Genomic DNA, 20,557 nt, shown 5'->3' with positions numbered 1-20,557 from the left:
GTTCCCAGTAGCTTCAGATATAGTCGTGAATGTTTAGCATTTCTCTGAATCAGTCCGTGAAATCTCAAGCTGGACAATGAAAAGAGAGAAAAAAATAACCACCTGGGAAAAATGTGATTAAAGAAAGTTGCCACACAGGAACTTTGCAGTGGAGACAGACTGCAGTTCTCCAAAGCTGCTACTCTTTAGTGATGGGATCTCCTTTGTATTTCCCTACAGCACCAGAGCTCTATGATAAGAAGTGTCAGCAACCTTGATAACTAGCAGTGCTGTTGACACATCCCAGATAATAAAATGTGCTCTTTGCTCATGTAAAATCCCCTGTTGTGCCTGAAAAGGAAGTGTGGACTATAATCTACAGGACTCTGAGATCATTGGTAAGAAACTGAAACTTAGGAGACTTCAGAGGTGGGCCTATGCAAACCTCATGAAGTTCAGCAAGGCCCAATTCAAGGTCCTGCACCTGGGTTGGAGAAATCACAAGCATAAACAGAAGCTGTGGAGAGAATGAATTGAGAACAGCCCTGAGAAGGACTTTGGGGTGCTGGTGGACAAAAAGCTCAGCGTTACCTGGCAGAATATGCTCGCAGCCCAGAAAGCCAGATGTACCCTGGATGGCATTTAAAGGAGTGTGGGCAGCAGCCTGGGGAGCTTGAGCAGCTCCACCTTGCTCTGGTACCATCCATAGTATCTCATACAGACCTGGGGTCCCCCACATAAGGACACTTGTTTGCCTTGTCACTGGTGCCACGGTCCTCTAGTTAAGCAAGAAGGAAGACATTGCTCCCCAGTCAAAATTTGGCCATGAGGAGATTCTAGAGGGATACTGTGGAGGAAGCCCAGTCCTCTGACAGGCATCCTCCCTGGAGATCTGCCCCCTAAGATAAGACAAAACCACCTAGTCATGGTGACTAAGCTGTGGGCCCCTTCCTGCTTCAGGACCCCATGTTATCTCCCTGTTAACTATTGGTCACCTTCCCAATTCTCCTCTTCCCTATAAAACCCTAGCTTTTGCCCAGTTCAGGGTTTAGATCATCACTGGCCCCCTTTGCTGAAGCCTGCAATAAAGACTCTCTGTGGAACGCCATATGGCCTACCCGTCTCGTGTCCACATTGGCTGTGGTAACTTCTGAACAGAGCTGGCTGGGCTGAACAGAGCTGATCACAGAGCAGAAATCACTTCTAGAAGAGCTGGTCACCTAAAGCCTCTGCCCGTGCTCCTAAGGGTTACTCCTGTCCAGAGACTGCCTGGAAACCCTGGGATGTCTGTCTGGGATTGTTGCCGGCAGAAGCTGGGGATCGGACAGGCCCCCCAGGCCCAGCTGAAGCAGCATACTGATGGCCAGGACAGGAGAAAGAAAGGAAATAGGCAGAAACACAGGTTTAGAGAGTAACCTAGGTTTGAATGAACCAGCTGTGAGATCCGACCATGTTGCTCAGAAATTTATTAATCTAGATCCCAGAAAAAAACCTACTGAGATATTATTTCAATTCAGAGAACAGAGAAAAGTTGCTGAGCTGGAAAGCAGGGAAGACCATTTTCAGGAGGCCATTGAACCAAAATGTTTTCAAGACTATGGTTTTAATCACTTAATCTTATTAATTGTATTTTATTAAGTGCTGCCTTATTCCAGACTGTTGTTTGTATGTCCAAGTAAAACCAAGCTCTAGAGAGAAGAAAAAGTTGGTGCCTTTTGATGTCTTTGTTTCAAAAGAAAGAAGGGAACTTTTACCTCGTGGTAGCAATTTTGGGTTCTGTTATAAACATGCATTTCATGACAGGCTACTCCTAAGCCAACTAGAACACCTTCCATTTTAATGGATGTTTGTGTATCTGATAATTTTGTTCCTAAATAAACCTCCATCCTGCCCTTGACATTAAACCTGTCTTTAGAGAGGCATATTAATTGGGCAGACAGTCATTACCAGCACTGATGGCCAGACAAGAACCAAGTTTAAAAGCAAGGCAAACCAGGATCCAGACAAGTTAAGAAAGGTAGCAAGCAAAGAGCAGAAGAGAAACATAGAGATAAGGGTTCTAGAGAAAACAGCTCAAAGAACAAAGGAAAGGAAATTAACTAAGTCTGAGTCTAAGCTAAAGAGCAAACAGGTCTGGAGCAAAGCTGAGAAAGAGCTAAGCTAAGCACATAAGACCAAACTACAGAATACGATAATAATCAAGTAAAAGACTGAGAAAGCAAGACCAAGTGATAAGATGCCTACCTGAGACACTGACAAGCCACCAGCTAGCTTCAGAAATCCATCCTGAGTTCAGTGCTAGCACAGTTAGTCATGCAAATTACTGATTACAGGCAGAGGTCAGTTATAGAACTTGCCTGCCCAGGCTATACCTGGCAGAGACTTGAAATTAAAAAGCTGTTTGTAAAAACAAATTACTTAAGTATCCTTGAAACTTTAAAAATACCATGAAAATTAAAGGGGTCACAGAATTTTCATATCTAACAGACAATGTGTCAGATAAAAAATATTAACTCATTAAGAACGCCCATGGTGCCTCCAAAACCATTTCTGGCTTATACTAAAATCTTGTAAATAAACCTGTCCATGAACAATTTGTTCATTGGAGTAGACTGAGTAGATACATCATAGAATTAAAATAAATATGTGTCAAAACACATCCATGTGTATGTTCCTCTGTTCACTGCTCCTCTGAGCAATTTTAAATGTTATGGTGGGATATAAAAGGTCATTATTTAACTAATCACTTTTTGAGTGATGAAGTTTCCTGACAAATATTAGCAGGTAATTATCAGATATAAATTTACATGCCTAATACTATTCCACTTGATCACATAGTTTAAATTAAAGATATTTTCAGCCATATGCTGGATGGGTGTCTTTAATATCCACTGCTCTTCTATTCAGGTTTCCTGATGAGGAAGGAACAGCTTACAAAACCATGCTGTTGTATTCATGCACACTAAATGTCTGTCAAACCACACTCTTCTAATAGCTTTTGAACCTGCTGGCTAATTTCAAGCACGTTTGACAAAGAGGAGCTAACTTACAGATATTAAATTTCCATACATCAAATTAAAATAGGCAGATAAGCAGAGGAAAGAGATTATTTGAGTTAATTGAATTTCCATCCCCCTCTTCTGTCATTGATGGAGAGACTGTATAGTGAACATTTTATTTAAGTCTAGAGAATTCATATTAGAAAGCTATTGTGGATGCCCTGTGACAGAAAAGAAAGCTTCTCAGATTGTAGTTTATTAGGCATCAGAGAATACAAGCAAAAAATACCAATCCACAAGGCTTTCCATTTTATAAGTCTCTGTGCATTAAATAAGCATCACTTGCTAACAGCAAATACATATTGAAAAAACTTATAAAGAGCTTCACCATAACACTTCTGTTTGTAAAAAAATACTCTCTTTTCTTGCCCTAAATAAACAGGTTACTCTTTACAATGTATGGGAACTGCCTGTGTATTACTTTCCCAGTGCTGACATCAAGAAAATACCACAAACTTTGACAGCCTGGTAGAAAGCAGTATTCCAGAGAGACCTTGCTCTTGCCCCTATAGAGTTTAGCAGACATTCATAAATAGGGCCTGTTTTCGTTAGATTTTAAGCAAAATCTCTTCTGGACAGCTAATGATTTAGCTAACAACAAAATGACAGAGAATTTTTTTAACCAACTAGGGGACCCTCTTTATGTTTGTGATGAAGTTTTTGCAGCAGAATTAAAAAAAAAATTAGTCTGAGAGTATCTTATGATGAAAGACCTCAAAGAATGAAAACTCAGAGATGTACAAGTGCCATTTTTAGCAGGATTTTTAACATGTAAGATGTCTAAGAGACTGGTTTTCTTTTTCCTTAATTTCTTCATCACACTTCAGGAATAGTTTTACACTAAACCAAAAAATATCTAAAACAAATAAGAGAACTTCTTGTATGCTATTTTAAGCATGTTTAAAGAAAAATCACTGAGTATAAGATAACTGAATATTTTTGTAGTGCATTTTTCATAAAATTTTGCTCAAGCAATTTGCTGTCTTCTCAGGAACAATCGATAACAAACAAAACCTCAGTTATTTTTATGTTGCTTTAGGTCAGATTGGATTGTTCTTAGCCAAGGCTGGAGCTCAGTTGTAAACTGACACTGTTTTTGTAAACTGGCATAGGTTCACTGAAAATACCATACCTGTTCAAGTTCTGTCTGACTGCGTTCATGTGAAGTCTGTAGTAATAAAAAGAATGAATGGTATGTAAACAGCAGAACGAATGTACAATGCCACCTTTTAACAGTATCTGCTGTAGCTCAATTTGCTTCATTTAGGTATGGAATTATCAACATACACTGAAGATTCTAAATGTGGGTACTACACTTCCCAGGTCGACTCATGATTTCACAGAGAATCAAAATAGCAGTTAAAGTTTAGCAAATTTCAAGGAGGAAAAATCTTCACACACCATATTTCTGCAGTATTCTTAACTGTTTTCAGCTTTACTACGATTTTCACTTATATAAATTTGTCATAAAATCCCTGTTGCATGGGGATTCCCATGCAACATGGAATCCCATGTTGCATGGGGACATAAAAGTCCTTCTGTGTCCATTTAACTTCCTTTTTAAGGAGAAGCAAATACCCCTGAAGAGTCTGTCTGCCCCAGTTCATCACAAATGGCATGAAGCAGTGAAATGAAAACTGAATTGAGATTCCACCAGCAGCTTCAGTGATAAGCATTTGAATATCTGGACTTTGTGTGTTTTTTTCCCAAGACACTGTTTCTTCAAGAAACAGATTTTTCTTTGGCCTTACAAGAGCTAGATTTTATCCATTACATCCTTTTTCCTCTTTCTCAGCTTTAACTAGCAGTTATTAAAGCAATCTTTATATATCATGAACTCAAAAGTATTTTCCTGTTCTAGTTAAGAAATATTTTTCAGAATACTTTCTTCTAATTTTTGTGGCACCGCAACACTCTTATAGGTATTAATGGAAAATTTGTTACTAATCTGTATGTAACTGAGTTTTAAACTGTAATTCTTAGTTTTGAAGTATATTGTGTATATTGTACACACATGTAACAATACAGACATCAGTAACAATGAAATAGTGTAGGTTTAGACTGGATATCGGGGGCGGGGGGGAAAGTCATAACTGTGAAGGCGGCGAAACACTGGAACAGCTGCCCAGAGAAGCTGTGGATGTCCCATCCCTGGAGGTGTCCAAGGCCGGGCTGGGTGGAGTTCTGAGCAACCTGGTGGAAGGTGTTCGCTGCAGAGGGGCAGAACACCTTTCAGAGGGTGTTGGAACTAGCTAAGATGCAAGGTCAAGAGGGGCTAGAACTAGATGAGCTACAAGGTCCCAACCCATGCTGTGATTCTACAGAATTCCTGCCCTCATCACCAGCTGCACACACACTAATGGATTTCAGAGGAAGGATGACTTGTTTCAGGTCAGTTGTGTCATCTGTAAGTTCTATGCACATTACGGGGCAAGTCAACGGCCATTTTTCCTAAATAATAACTACAGATTTTGTCCATTTCTGGAATAGTATCTCTCCAATATGGATACTTTTTCTAAATTTGATGTTTAGCAGAGGGGGAGGGTGCTGGACTGCTAATGACCGGATTCAGGTGTGACGTTGCAGAGTTTAATTTCCAGCGCAGACGCCGGAACCTTGTGAGATGCCTGTGAAACATTGCAAAACGTGTTTCGTGTGGCAATTGCCACCCTGGGCCGAGGCGTCACAAGAGAGGGGGTTTCTTGTCATTCAGCCCCAGTCAGCCCATTGATTAACATCTCCCCTGGAGGAAAAAAGGCCACCAGCTCCGAAGCCCCGCCGCAACAAAGGTACCGGGCACGAGCCTGTGTGCCGGGGCCTCAGCCCTGCCCGGGACAGGGGGCACAGTCCTGCCGGGGACACAGTCCTGCCTGGGACCCGGGGCACAGCCCTGCCTGGAGCACAGCCCTGCCGGGGACACAGCCCTGCCGGGAACACAGCCCTGCCGGGAGCACGGTCCTGCGGGGGACACAGCCCTGCCGGGAGCACAGCCCTGCGGGGGACACAGCCCTGCCGGGGACACAGCCCTGCCTGGAGCACAGCCCTGCCTGGAGCACAGCCCTGCCGGGGGCACAGTCCTGCTGGGGGCATGGCCCTGCCTGGAGCACAGTCCTGCCGGGGACGCAGCCCTGCCGCGGGCACAGTCCTGCCTGGGACCCGGGGCACAGTCCTGCCGGGGGCACGGCCCTGCCGGGGTTGCCCGCTCCGGGATCGCGCTGGCGGCGGCGCTAGGACCGGGCGGGCGGCGGCGCATGCGCGGGGTGCGGGTGCCGCGGCTGGCGGAGCGCTGCGGGCGGGGCGGAGGGGCCGGGGCAGCCTCGGGGCCGGGCCGGGCCGGGCCGGACCTTTGCCGGGACCGGACCTTCCCCCGCGCCCGCCGCAGGGCATGGGCGCCGCGGCTTCGCGCTGCGCTGCCGCGCCCCGGCCCCATGAGTCCTCGCCGGAGCGAGTGAGTGCGGGAGGCGTCCGGGGGGTAAGTGGCCGCTGTCCCACGGCCGCTCTCCCTCCCCAGCGCAGCGCGTCCATCCTGAGCTGAGAGGAGCTGGCGTCCTCGGGCCGTGCCTCCGCTGGCCTCAGCTCAGCTCTGCTGTGCAGCTGGGGTAGCCTGCGGCTTCTCCCAGCCCGCGGGTTTATTATTTTTCATGAGAACAGCTCGCTCCTCGCTGTCTCCGGGCGGGCCGGGAGGGGAAGGGAGGCTGCCGGGGGTCTCCGTGGGGCGCGGTCGGTCCGGGCTCGGCGGGGCTCCGCCGCCTCCACCTGCGCGCTGGTCCCTCTGCAAGGCGGACTCGCCCGCCCTTCTCCCCCTCTTTCCCTGCAGGGCGCCGGCGGCCCGGCCTCGGGAGGGAGGATGTGGTGAGAGGATGGGGCTGTGTCCCGCGGGGGCTCGCCATGGCCAGGGAGGACTCGGTGAAGTGCCTGCGCTGCCTGCTGTATGCCCTCAACCTGCTCTTCTGGGTGAGTGCAGCGACGCGGGCGGGCAGGTGCCGTCCCCAGGCTCAGGACGGGCACGGTCGCGGGCTGTCGGCGCTGGGCCCGGGGCGGGAGGTGCCGCCCTGGTGCCCTTGGCCCCATGCCAGGCAGCTCCTGCAAGGGAGTACATTTTACTGGGGAAAAAAAGGCCTTTGGAAGCTAGTGGGAAGTAAAATTGAATTAGGCTTACTCGTGGGAATTGGTGTACCTGTAATATGTAAAGAGGGGAATATTCACGGGTGGCTTCTTGACTGGGTGAGTTTTAGAGCATCCTGTGACCCAGGATGAACTCCGAGCTCTCGCAGGTACTTGAATAGTCAGCTCAGAGTCTTTCTTGTGCATTCAGTGGACAGATCCTAAGTGGCAGGCAAGGCCCCTTCTTTTGTTTTGAGGATTTCAGTCAAAGCTGTATTTATAGCACCAGGGTTTCTCACTCCGCACAAGTGGGTGTGTCTTGTTCCTTAAACTTTTGGAGCTCTGAAGAAACAGCAGGATGGATATTTTTGGAGTTCTCACTCATTTGCAACAAATGAAATCTCTTTCACCTGAATTGATGAGATTTGTGTATGGGTAAGACAAGAAAAGGGATGACATTGCAGACCTGTTCATAAGGGCTGGCTCCTGAGATGCTATAGACTTGAATGATGCAGGGATAATACATGGGCTGGGACCAAAGCTAGTTTATGTCTGATTTCTTTCCACCTGCATCCAGCTCTGGGATCCCCAACACAGGAAGGACATTGGCCTATGGGCATGGGTACTGAGGAAGGTCACCAAGATGGTTAGAGGGGTCCAGCACCTTTTCTGTGAGGAAAGGCAGAGAGAACTGAGATTTTTCAGCCTGGAAAAGAGAAGGCTTTGGGGTGACCTATTTGTGGCTTTCCAGTACCTGAAGGGAGCCAACAAGGAAGATGGAGAAGGACTAGAGCATGTAGTGACAGGACAAGGGGGAATGGCTTCAAACTGAAAGAGAGTAGATTTACATTTCATATTTTAAAGGAAATCTTTATAATTGTAATTAAATCTTTATAATTATAAAGAAATTCTTACTGTGGTACCTGTGAGTCACTGGAACAGGTTGCCCAGAGAAATTTTGCCTGTCACATTCCTGGAAGTGTTCAAGCTTTGAGTAACCTGTTCTAGTGAAAGGTGTCCCTGGCCATGGCACGGGCTTTGGAATTGAGATGAAGTCCCATGATTACTGAAAACTAAGTGGAAATCAGAATATGAATGAGAGAGAAAACTGTTAAACAGCATTTGGAACAGAATGGTAGTTTTTGTGCAAAATGAATTGCTTTGTTCCAGCTGGGGGCATGAAGTCTTTGAAGTCTTGACTAAAACTGCAAGAGTCAGTGGACACTGCCTGGTAAGGTCTGACTGTCAAGCTCTTAGAAGAGAACATCTGAAGTAAGCTTCAAAGTGTGTGCAGCTATACCAGTGTGCGTGATGGGACTTCAGCATTTGTCATTGCCAGCTTGGTGAGGATAGACCAGTGCATATGAAGCTCCTTAAGATAACACAAGTGGCTATACAAGTATTCTGATCATGAATACTGCTGAGAAACTGAAGGTGCGGATGGTGGCTGCAAAACACCACTGTCGGCATTATTTGCTTGTTTTCAGTGCCTACGGAAGCAGAGAAGTGAGGGAACTTTATCAGTCACTCTGCTGCTATCCTTGTAGCTTCTCCATGGTATTGCTTGTAAATGTATAGCTGTGTGCTCTGTTTGAAAAGAAACTTTTTTTTACTGAGCTCAGCTGATGAGCTGTGGTGTACCTGTGTGTGCATGAGAGGGAGGCAGGCAGGAAGTGCTGTTCATAATGCTTTCTGTCACTTTTGACCTAAAGTTTGCTTAGCTGTAAATAATCCATAAGCAATCAGCAGAAAGCCCAAGGCTGTGTTGTAGTGGTTCATCCTGTTTTATAATGGACCAGTACTGCCTTTACTGCTCCAGAAAAACACTGGTTTTTCACTCACTGGTGGAAGTGAGTGGATTGGTACTTCAGGACCTGCAACTTGCAGAAAGCCTTTCTTCTTACAAGATGAAAATAAATTCATTGTCAGTGATCTAACTGTTGTTAGTTAAGTGACTGACTGGTTAAGTGGCTGGTCATAGACCTGATGATACTCTTCTGGAAGCTTTTTCCATGGTCAGTTGAAGCATGCATCTGACTGTAAGATACCTGTTTCATAGCAGTGGAAGTTGCAGTTTCAGGACATTCTCAGTCTTGTAATTTTTTTTGGCAGTGTTTTTTTTGACTGTGTCCTGGACAAGGAATATCCTTCAGACTAAATCCTGCAGTTAACATTTGGTTTCATTCTTCTGCAATCCTCATATATATATATATATATATATATAAATGGGCATCACTTCATAGTGTAATTTGCACGACTGGGGTATTCAGCTTGATTCTATGTTCTGTAACGCTGCTATTTTCAGTAGATTAAATTCTGGGCAGCCTAATAAAAGAGGAGACCTCCAAAAATGCATGATTTGGTCTTTTGTGGTCAAGATTTAGTGCTTAGCTAAGCAGCCTATCTTAGTGGTTCATGAGGGAAGATGAATTCCTACTGCTTCCTGTTTTACTGTTCTTTTACTGTTTTTTGTTATATCTAGATAGTATGTGTATTGGCACTTGGAGAAATTAATTTTAATAGCTTTACAGATATATTTTATGCAGTTTATGAGGCTGCAGGGTTTTTCCTTCTGGTGGGGCTTTGCTGGATTGGCAGACTCCTGACACTGTCCCAGCTCTGTAGCAGTCCTAGCTGTAACATGAGTATCCTCATTCATTTTGAGCCTGTACAGCTTGTCCTCACAGAATCCCTCTTTGCCACACTTTGCAGTGCTGCCATTGTTCTGTATTTAGCTGTGGTCGTTTTCCTAGTCAAACCACCTTTCCAAGCATTTATACTAGGCAGACCTTCAGTCACAGAACATGGTCAGCCTGTAATAATGGCACAGACATATCACAGGAGATACTGGAGTGCAAGTGCAAGTGTTCTCTGAGTTTTCTGCTAGAACAGGAACTAGCAAATGGTGCTGAATACAGGGAAAATTCAGCCTCCTGACTGCTTGCTGTAGTAGGGGATTAAGGAGAGCAGTGGTTCTGAGATGTACAGGTTTGTTCTACTTTCCTTTGCAGCTTAGCCCTGTATGTTCTTTTATAAAAGTTATTAATAGTTGAAATAGATTAACTGGATAGTGATAGTAAATGCAACTAAAAGCAGTACAATTTTATCAATTTTCTCTTTTTTTTTTGAAGAAAAGCAAAGTATTTGGCAGAAAGAGTGCATGAAAAAGTCTGCATAGACTTTCTGTCTTGAGAAAACTGCCAACTTTTTTTTTTTTTTCCCTCTGGTAAGCATGTGAGGCAGGAGCAGCTGCTGTTGTGTGGCTTGTAATTGAGGATGACTGTACTGTAGTGCTGGGGACAAATCAAGGTTGTAAGTTGCAGTTGACTGTGTCACAGGTGGTAAGGGTCTCTTAACTGATGATTAGAAGTGTCAGCGAATGTTTGAGCCGAGACAGGGATGTTGCCACTTTTCTTTTACCTTGTGAGCTTTTTTTGCCTAGGGATATGCTGTTTCTGTTGAACAGTGTTTAAGATTTCCTTCAGCAGTACCATCTAATTTCAGTTATGTGATTGCAGACAGTAAGTACTTCTGGCAGGTAGTGGAATATGTTTGCATCTATCTCAAACTTGTGTTTGTGAACAAAGTTTAAAAAAAAAGTCACATAAGATGAAAGTGGAGCAAGTTTCCAGTTAGTTTTCCATTTGAGTACTTCGCACACTTAAGTCTTCTAGTTTTTCCTATGTGTATTAATTAGAGCAAGTGAATATGAATGTTGTGCTAGGAAGTAATTAAGGGTGGTTGGAAGCAGTGAAATTATATTTCCTGTGTTCTCCAACTTCAAATACATGTGTTGAATCTAGTAATTTTTTTGCTTTTTTTCAGTCTGTTGTTGTATGAGAAAGAAATCGGTCTATCCTGCTTTCTGTGAAAACAGATTCTGGACAGAGGCTGTTTGTCCTGCATTTCGACTTCCACTCTTGTTGGTGGGATTTGTAGATACCTGGAATAAAAAGTTTGGGTCAATATTTTAAGTGGAAAATACTATCCATTGAAATGATCACTGCCTGGCCAGGTACCTGTAGCACTGTAAACTGTGTTTTAGGCTAGTATACTGTGATTTTGGAGACTGCAGTTTAGACATGTGCAATTAAAACCTTATTTACTTAGCACTCTTTGTGTAAAGAAAATAACTGTGGGAATATGCTGTCTTGTTAGGAATGTATTAATATGCTTTTTAATTGGCATTGAGAAAGAAGTGAACCACAGACACTTTTTTGGTAATACTCACAGTTAACTCTGTGGCAGTCATTGCATCAGCCGGGAGGATGAATCACAAACCTGTGCTGACAAGATTTGAGCTCGGGGAAGGAAAAATTTCAAAACTATGTGCTTATACTGGTGAACCACAATCTGGACCAAACTGGAAGGGTCCATCTGGCATGTAGGTACTTGTATATTTTCTTCTTTCTTTCAATTTGCATCTCCTTTTGTAGAAGGTAGCTATCCAATTATTCATGAATCTCCAGTATCCTGTGCCCAGTATGCTTCTGTACCCTGAAGATTCTCTATCATCTTGAGTCTGTGGTAGGCTCTAGACAAGGCTCATAGAAATAATAACAATTTTTAAAATATCTTGTAGCTATTTCACAAGTTATAGGGGACAATTTAATTTTGAGCATTTTTGTAGGAACATGTGATTTAAATAAAAATTAATCGTCTTTGCGTGCTCATAGAAATTCATGTGTAAAACAGGAAATTTAGGTATAAATCCACTAACAGGTAATTTGTAGTCCTGTGGAGCATAGGAAACACATGCTCTTTTAAAGTATATATATATATGCTCAGTTTAAAAATAATTTGCGTGCATCTCTGAGATTGACTACTGTCCATGAATAAAAGCAAACTCTTAGAGAAACAAAATTAAGAGTATATTGTGTATATGTGAAGGCATATCATCTTGATGGTAATGTGTGCATTGTGATATGGATTGGGATACTTGAGCTGTGGGCATTGCTCTGGATTACCTGTGATGAGCAGCACATACCTGTTCCTCCCCAAAGCAAAAGATGTTTTGACACTCAGATGGTTACTTTTGAGGGAAAAGTGGCCCAAGTCGTGTCCTAACAAGAAGTGCAGTGCCTAAGTAGTTGTAGAGAGGGTGGCTGAAGAAATACACGTGCTTCTTTGTCACTCTTTGCTTTTAATGTACCCTTGTGCTCCACAGCCCAGAGGTTGATGTGGGTGTGACACACTGTAGAACTGTACCTCAGCCTTGTTTGCATGTTTGAGCTCTTGTTCTTTCTGCTGTGCTTCTTCTGGGTGCCTGGAACAGCCACCTGCTGAAAATCTGGCTCATGTTCCCTGGGAGGGTGGCCTCTTAGCAGCCTGTCAGTGCTCTAGCAGTTGCCTTACTGCAAAATGTGTGAGATCCAGCCCGTGCCAAACGTGCAGCAGGTTGCTAACTCACTGTTGCAGCTGTGCAAGCAAACCCAGATTCAAAGTGCAAACATGAACGTGCTTCAGCTGTTTACTAATGTGGGAGGGGACCAAGGCGTAACCTTGTAGGAAGCTTAGTTAAAATGAAATATTGGAATATCTGTCCAATAAAAGGTGCTTTTTTAGAAAATGGAGGATTTCTCTTTTTTGTAGGCAATTCTTCTTTCTCCAAACATTTAAATGGTTTTGCCAGGTAATACAGAAAAAGAAGGCCTCTTGCTCCTCGTCCTCCACCCTTATGACCCTCTGTTGCCAAAAAATGTAGCTGTTTATTCCTGGATCTGAGTTATCTGTGTTTGTTCAATGATCTAAATGTTGAACCTTATAGTGAAAATCCTGTAAAAGCATTGCAGCATGTTCATGACCTTGTAATAATGTATCCCCCCTGTCCCTTGGTAAGGGTAAGTCATAGCTCAGATTACCTGAATCAATTTTAACAAGAAGATTTTCACAGGGTTTGTTTTGGGATTTGTTTGTTTGTTTGTGGGTTTTTTTTGGTGGTTTTTTGTTTTTGTTCTTAACTAAAGTTATGGGACATATTCTGATGAATGTTGTCACATCTTGGAAGTAATTTCCTTATAGCCAGAAACCTTTTAATACAAAGAAGGTTGCTCTGTACTGCTGCTAGTCAATGTTTCATTATGGGTATCACGGCCTGGCCTGGAGTTGTTTACCCCATCTGTTAGAATAATAATGATCATGTGTGATTTTTTGTATGGAAGATACTTTTAATCTTTCCTCCAATTTAACTGTTAAAAAAAAAGAACTTTCTCAAATTAGAGCAGAAGTAAAATGAAGGTGTTAGACTGTTTGAATGAAAAAAAATTTTGGGAGGGTGAACAGAGGTGTTGATATAGCAACATCAACTGGACTTGCTTCCTTAAAGACAGAAATACATGTTCATTTATTAATTGGAAATGCAGATTTATTTTCCAGTTTAGTTATGGCCTCAGAGACACTGGGACTAGAACTTTCAAAATAATGGCTTAAAATATGTACTTAATGAATTGAAAATGATTTTATATTTTCATTTTGATGTCTAATTTATGTAAGAGAGTTCCAAACACAATTTAAACTATGCTTGGAAATGATCGCTCCTAATAACTGAATAACTGTTGTTGGATATTGTAATTCAGTTGTCTGAGAAAACCTTAGTAGCTTAAAAAACTTTGCATTAGAAATTAATTTGAAAATTTAATACATTATTGTGTGCATATTGTTCATATATAAAAATAGAATTTATTTCCTATGTTCAATCAGTGTGGAAATATATTTAAAACAGAGTATTACAGCAGGCATCATTGTGAACTCCTCAGTGTTGTGTTGATGGCTATACAACATACTGTGACAGTTCAGAATTAAACCCATAGTGACTTGTGCAGCCAGCTGCAGCAAATAAACATGTTTTACTGCATACTATCATATTGTATTTACAGCACAGCAGACTGGCTGTCATCAGAGAAGCTTGAATGAAAACTTTTTAGTGAAATGATGTTACTGCTAATGTGAGAATTATCTTAGCAGTTTTATTTGTCATACACTTGTGTTCTTTCATCTGATTGCTTGATACAGATTTTAACTGTATGTTACATATAAATTGGTTGCAAAGCAACAGCTGAAGTGGGGACTGCCAGTTTTTTGGGACCACCGTTTTACCATCCTTCAAATGAATCAACGATAGCTTTAATCAGGACCTTCCTCCTGCCTGTGACTTCTTGAAAATCACTTGGCAGTGAATTGCAGGGATGTGCCTGCTGATACTTGCTGGTGGGTTTGGATGCACACTAAGGTTTTTGGGGAGGCTGTTACTGTTTCTGCCTGCTGAGTGCCTGGACTCAGTTGTACTGCTGGTGTCAATGAAGTCTGTGCTGCTGGCTGAAGATCTGCATGTGCTGTAGGTGGTGTGAAGTGGTGGGTTTCTGGAGCTTTCTTGATGTCACCTGGCACTTGAGGATGTTTAGTACTTTTACAGGGCAGCACATCTGCACATTGAGTCAGCAGGAGGCTATGGAGGCCAGATATGTGTGTTGTATTCTTGTGATTCCCTTGTGGCCATGGAGCAGGTGAGCAAGTGGATTGATGGATGGGAGCTTGGTAATCTTTTGTCACTAAAATAAACATCAGTCATTATACAGAACAGTCTGGTGTTGCAAAGGCATCTTTCATCCCTCAGGGTGTTGCTGCCCTGAGGCTCACTTCTGCTGATCAGAGGGGTTGCAACTTTTTCCCCATCATTCCTTCTATTAGTAAAGAGCTACCAAGCACTTGCTGGCTTATGTGCTGTGAAATACACCTTTTAAGTAATCAACTTATTGCTGAATTGTTGTTTTGGGTTATCAGTTTGCTCTTTCACAAGGCCTCTTTTTTTTCAAGAGGACCCTCGAGTATTTGCCTTTGCTTTTTGACCCACGCCTTTCTGCCACCCCAGCTGCCCACTGTTACTGACTTTCACACCTGTGAATGAAATGTGTCACAGCACTCTGGCTTTCAGGTTATTCCGAGTAATAATTCACTTTGGACTTGAAAATATGTGCCCAAAGGTGCCTCACTAGGAATTTGATTTGCAGGAGAGTGTTGCACAGGTAATCTGTGTGTAGCATCTGTGTAGCAGTGAGGTAAGGCAATGTGCTTGCACTTTTTCCGGTCATACTGACCTAGCTCTTGTGCATTTTAAGAGTAGCAGAAGTCAGTAACATCTGAAGCAGTTAATGGTGGTGAGATCATGCCAGGCACAGGGTGGGTGAGTGAGTGGTTGAGTGGTAGCCTGGCTTTCACAGGCTTTATAGGTGGAATGTTCTTGCATGTAATTTGCATCAGCAAGAAACAGTAGTAATTGTTAGTTATTCATACTAAACGAGAATAGCCAAGGGGAATCTAAATGGCTAAAATCTTTCTGAATGATGCAAGAGGCCTTTCATAGAGAGTTTGTTCTTATGAACTGAAACAGTGTTCATGCAGCTACGTTACTGGTGAAGGTTGTGTTTCCTAGGTTAAAGGAAGCAGTCCTTTTTTCCCAGTTGCTGTTCATATATGAGGAGGGAGTCATGATCTCTGATGTCGTAATTAAGCATTTCTGTAGAAGTCACATGGCCATGTGTTGGCCTCAGTTTGGTGATGTATCTGCCTAGATTTTCCATGGATTTTTTTGTGGGCAAAAATACATATCTAGGTAGAGAAAACTCAATCTAGGCAGACAGAACAGAAATGAAAGTTCTTGTCCTTCCTGATTTGCCTTTGCATGCAAGTCCTTTTCTTCCAGCAAACTGAATGATTCTCTTGGTGATGGGACTCAGTACTCAGTACTGCTCAGTACTTTTGGTCCTTTCTGTCTTCTCTGCCTTTTACCTCGTGGTTCTGTGATTTCCCTGTTGTCTGTGAGTAACCTGCATGCTTCAGTATACTGCCAAGTCTTACCTCTGCTAGAAGAACAATTTTGCCTTCTTCAAAATCCACCACCTCTCTCTGCTGTGTACAATGTGCCGCCGCATGCTGACAGCTGAAAGAAAATTTGTGCAGCCTGAGAGTGCCTAATGGACAGCAAGGAGTAGGCATTCTACCAGTCTAGTATGTGAGGAAGAATATTATTTAGAAAGCGATCATTTTTCTGGTACTGTTTTTGTAGCAGGGCTATCTGGCTCTTACTAAAAGTTACTGAGCAGTGTTTTGATGAACTTCTCATTTCTGAGCACCACTGTTGTAAAATGAATTAACCAAATTGGGTTATAGCTTAAATATCTTAAATATATCTTAAATATTTTATCTTAAACATGATAAACATTTTATCATATTTTACCATGAGCTAATGCTTTTCTGTGTGTATCAACAGGCCTGTCAGGAAGATGTGGAGGGTTAAAAATATTTTGTATTGCCTTTTGACAACAAGAAAGTAGGGTGTCTGCTTGTTGTCTGCTTTACCTCTCTAGTGTTTTTGACTGCTTGTGTGGTATATTTGCCTGACACTTTTTTAGGACATAGGTGGGGGGAGTTTATTTAGGAGGAGATTCCAGTCATCCTGGTTTCCTTGTTCCTGCAACTTCCTGCAAATAAGACAATAGAAAATATTCTTTACTATTACTGTTTCATCAGCCAAAACAGATCCCACAGAGTGTAAAGAACATGAGTGAATATAATAGACATGTAGCATGCACTAGCTTCCAGGAATATGCTTGCAGCATGTCAAGCGCCCAGCTCCTGCTGGCAGCACTCAGAGCCAGGGCAGTGCCTGTACTTTGTGCATGAGATCTGAAAAGCAGGAAGAAGCTCTGGGACAGCTGCTGGGACTTCTGTGAAATTTTAAAGTAGTCTGCTGTGGGCATGCTGCAGGCTAAGGAGCCAGTAAGGATACAGAGTGACTTTTCCTGTTAGGTTTGATCCACTTAAGTTGTTCCTCAAAAAAACTTCAGGGGAATATGAGGGCATGTGAGAATCTAGATGTTGACGACAACAGGGGAGATGAGCACTTCTTAGTGATTTAAGACTGTAAGTATAATGCTGATGTATTACCCTTATGCAGTTCATGAAAACAGTAGTATTCAGGAAATTCAGCATGCTTAGGAACCCCTCCCTCAGCTAGACAATGGTGTTTCTGAGGTCCTGTGTCTTCTGTGGTTCAGGCCTAGATGCCCACACGAGACTGAATGAGGAGTGCCTCGTCCTCTAGCAGTACCTAGCAGCAGTAGAACTGGTGCTGTCACAGTGTGGCAGGTTCTGAATGTGTTGTTTGGGTTTGGCTTCTCAAGAAAACCAGAGGGTGGATCTTCTCCTGGTAAGTCCCAGGTGTGCTGAAGTGTACGATGGCATCGGGTGACAGAATTCATGTCTGCTGAGGTAGTGGCAGTTCTGGGTGGGCTCAGTCTTTGGGACTTACTTGCTGTGGGAGCAATCCTGGTGACAGTGTAGTGTCTTTATGCCTCTGAAGTGCCTGACATGTTAGGTACCCAAATGCTTTATATGGTTTATAATTGAAATACCGTTAGTTTTATTTTCATTTTATGGTTCAGGAAACTGAGACATAGTGTTCAGTTTCAGTTCATAGTGTGACTGTCCAGATGAGGAGGAGAATCAGATTCTTCTAAATTCAACCCACAGATAAATCTCTCTTGAGCATCATTGTATTAGGACTGTTGTATGAGATTTTTCTTCACTAGCTGTGTACTTGAGCATGGCTTCATGATTTTATGCAGACTGATGTGTATCACTTGTGAGCCTTGAAGAGTCACTGATTTTAGCAGCGTAAGCTCTCCCTGTTTTTTCTATGGTATGTTGTACAGTGGTGGGATAGGAGCTAGCAGTTGCATCACTAGGTGGAAAGGAAGATTATTGTCACTGGCACCCTAAGACTTGGGCAGCAAATGAATTCTAAGCATACAGAAGTACAGTTTTGGGGATGGTGTGTTGTTCACATAAATGAGTGCATGAAAGATGTTAGTGATGATTGATCCTCTACTTAAATTATGAATGATCTTCCAATTTGTGTTAAACACATGATAAATAACTTAATGTTTTCTTTTTAGTTGATGTCCATCAGCATATTAGGTGTTTCTGCTTGGCTGAGAGACTACCTGAATAATGTTCTCACTTTAACTGCAGAAACAAGGTAAAGCTTTAGTTAAACTTTTAATCTGTGTGGGTTACTGGTTGGGGTAGATGTTGTTCATTATATGTGGCAAACTTCTTAATTAGGATTTATAGAATTGAGAATCTTTCAATTAAACTAATCATTTTTTTATTGGAAGGTGCATTTTTTGCCACAGTTTTGGGCATCAGTTGAAATAAGAAAAAGGGGAAAGATAAGGTTTCAATCCTCTGCCTTTTTCTTCTGACAGGGATCATTTTTTGGCTGGTTGACAACATGTAATCATATTATATTACTATTTAGTTTTGAATACTTAATTCAGTCCAGAGATTTAGAAATTCTATTAATTTTATTACAGCAGTGCTTATGAGCCTTGGTGATAAAACAGGGTCTCATTGTACTGCACACTGTGCAAATGCAGGGCATGAAGATTACCTTTGCTCCAGAGAGGTTTTGGACAGTGCAATTTTTGTTACCCAAATGTAGTATTTGACTTTAAAATGATGTTAAAGAGATTTTTTTGTGAAATGCGTAAGGTGCTGGAAAGAAAGTATCTGCTAATCAACCATTTTCTTCTTAATGACTGTATTTTTTTCTTTTGTGTCTTTTTTTGTGATTGTGCTTTTTTTGAGGATTGTTCTGATTGGTTTTTAGGGTGGAGGAGGCTGTCATTTTGACTTACTTTCCTGTGGTCCACCCAGTTATGATTGCAGTCTGCTGTTTCCTCATCATAGTTGGAATGCTGGGATACTGTGGAACAGTGAAAAGAAATCTGTTGCTCCTTGTCTGGGTATGTTTCATAACTTCTGTTTTGTTTCAGGAGTGTTAGAAAGGTTTTAATCCACAGGCACTAGATAAATACTGATTATTTTTTATTACCCTGTTGAGTTATGGCATTGGTGAGGAATTGCAATTGCAAAGCACACAGTAGGAAATAATTTGTTGCCTAGATTGTGTTATGCTGTGACTGAAAGACAAGCAGTTTCTCAATTGCAAAAATTCACTTCATTTAGTAGAGGAGTTGCTGAAGGGAAAAATAACTCAAACTCTTCAGTACTAGTAATTATAGGGACATGAATCTGAGTACTCTGAAATAAACCCATATGATACTGTTTTGACTCCTAGCTGTGCAATAGCTACTTAACCTAGACTTTGTGTGTGTAAAGTAACAGCATTTGTAGCTTAAGAAAGTTAATTCTGAGTATGTTCAGAAGTCTTCTCTTACATGGATGTGGAATTTTGCAGTTGCATTTGATTGTGAGCAAGTTTAAAAATAAATTCCAAGTACATATCTTTTTCCTTCATTTAGAGAGTATATAACTGAGCTGACAGCAGCTGAAATGGAGCAGTCTGTCCTGCACAAAGCTTTGGCTTGAACTGTCAAGGGAGCCAAACACCATGTTCTTTGTCTGGAAGTCAGTGAATTTAAGGACAATTAAAAAAACAGTCAGCCAAAACCAAACAAACAAAAAAATGGTATTCCAACAAGAGCCCATGAAGTTCACACAAGTCTTAAAGGTTTAGAGTTAAAATTTTTAGACGATTGGCAGTACTGAAATCCAGGAGTGCCATGTATCTATATGCGTCTTAAAAATGTAGCTGTAGCTTTGCAGAATTGGACTCTGCTCTTTAACATGAGGATAAGCAGGATTCCAAGCACTCTGTAAATCCAAGAGAGCGGGAGAAATGGATGTGGAAGAGGTGTATCAGACTTGACTACTGTAATTGAAGTAGGAGAAAGTGGACAGATAGAACCCTTCAGCTCTTGATATTCATCCAGGGTCCCATACAAGTAGAGTTGGGCTCCTGCTGTTTTTTCACTGCACTGTGTGTTGGATTCTCACAGACTGCATTCAGTTGAATTTTTCATGTGGATCTGTGCAGGCTTAAATATGTGACACCTAAATCTCACACATTTTGCACAAAATGGCCATAAAAACACTGTAAGAAACTGGCTGAGATTTATGGAACCTTTGTTTTTCTCTAATAGAAATATTCTAACTGCAGCATAAACAGTTGCAAAACTGTACTGGGGTTTTGTATTAAAATGTCATTTATTTATTTATGTATTTATTTATTTATTTATGAAGGTTGGAGAAAACTTTATTTGATATTTCCAGATGAATGTCTGCAACAGAAGTGTTCTTTAGTTGCAAGAGGGCAGTTTCTCCTTTTGGATATTCTGTTCAGCCTGTATGCAATGTGAAAATTATTCTTTCAAAACTATATTGTTGGGGAAAACTGTCATTTAAATCTGAACATGTTAGAGTAACAGACTGCTCACACACATCTTTTGTTTCTAGATCTTAACATTGCAATTTTAAAATCAATGGAAACAAGTTCTAAAATGATTAGTTATGGGCATGTGTTTAAGAGTAATGGATTAATGTAATTTTATACC

The 20,557-nt window shown here is 42.0% G+C and overlaps 1 protein-coding gene across 5 annotated transcripts in view; it reads left to right on the top strand.

Annotated features, from left to right (window-relative positions):
* The first annotated feature begins 6,276 nt into the window (after positions 1-6,276).
* Positions 6,277-20,557, top strand: part of LOC131591865 (tetraspanin-12) — a 42,160-nt gene continuing 27,879 nt past the window's right edge. Inside the window, exons 1-4 of one of the 5 annotated variants that reach the window (XM_058862968.1) lie at positions 6,277-6,298; positions 6,856-6,992; positions 18,095-18,177; positions 18,811-18,946. In XM_058862968.1, the coding sequence (XP_058718951.1) occupies positions 6,927-6,992; positions 18,095-18,177; positions 18,811-18,946 (285 nt within the window). In that variant the 5' untranslated portion in view covers positions 6,277-6,298; positions 6,856-6,926. Of the gene's footprint in view, positions 6,299-6,320; positions 6,511-6,855; positions 6,993-18,094; positions 18,178-18,810; positions 18,947-20,557 lie in introns of those variants that run through there. The other 4 variants (XM_058862970.1, XM_058862969.1, XM_058862966.1 and 1 more) reach the window with 4 other exon arrangements.

This window comes from Poecile atricapillus, chromosome W (assembly GCF_030490865.1).
Source record: "Poecile atricapillus isolate bPoeAtr1 chromosome W, bPoeAtr1.hap1, whole genome shotgun sequence".
NCBI lineage: Eukaryota > Metazoa > Chordata > Aves > Passeriformes > Paridae > Poecile > Poecile atricapillus.
Note: the sequence above shows the minus strand (reverse complement) of the source record. Positions and strands in the feature narration are given on the sequence as shown.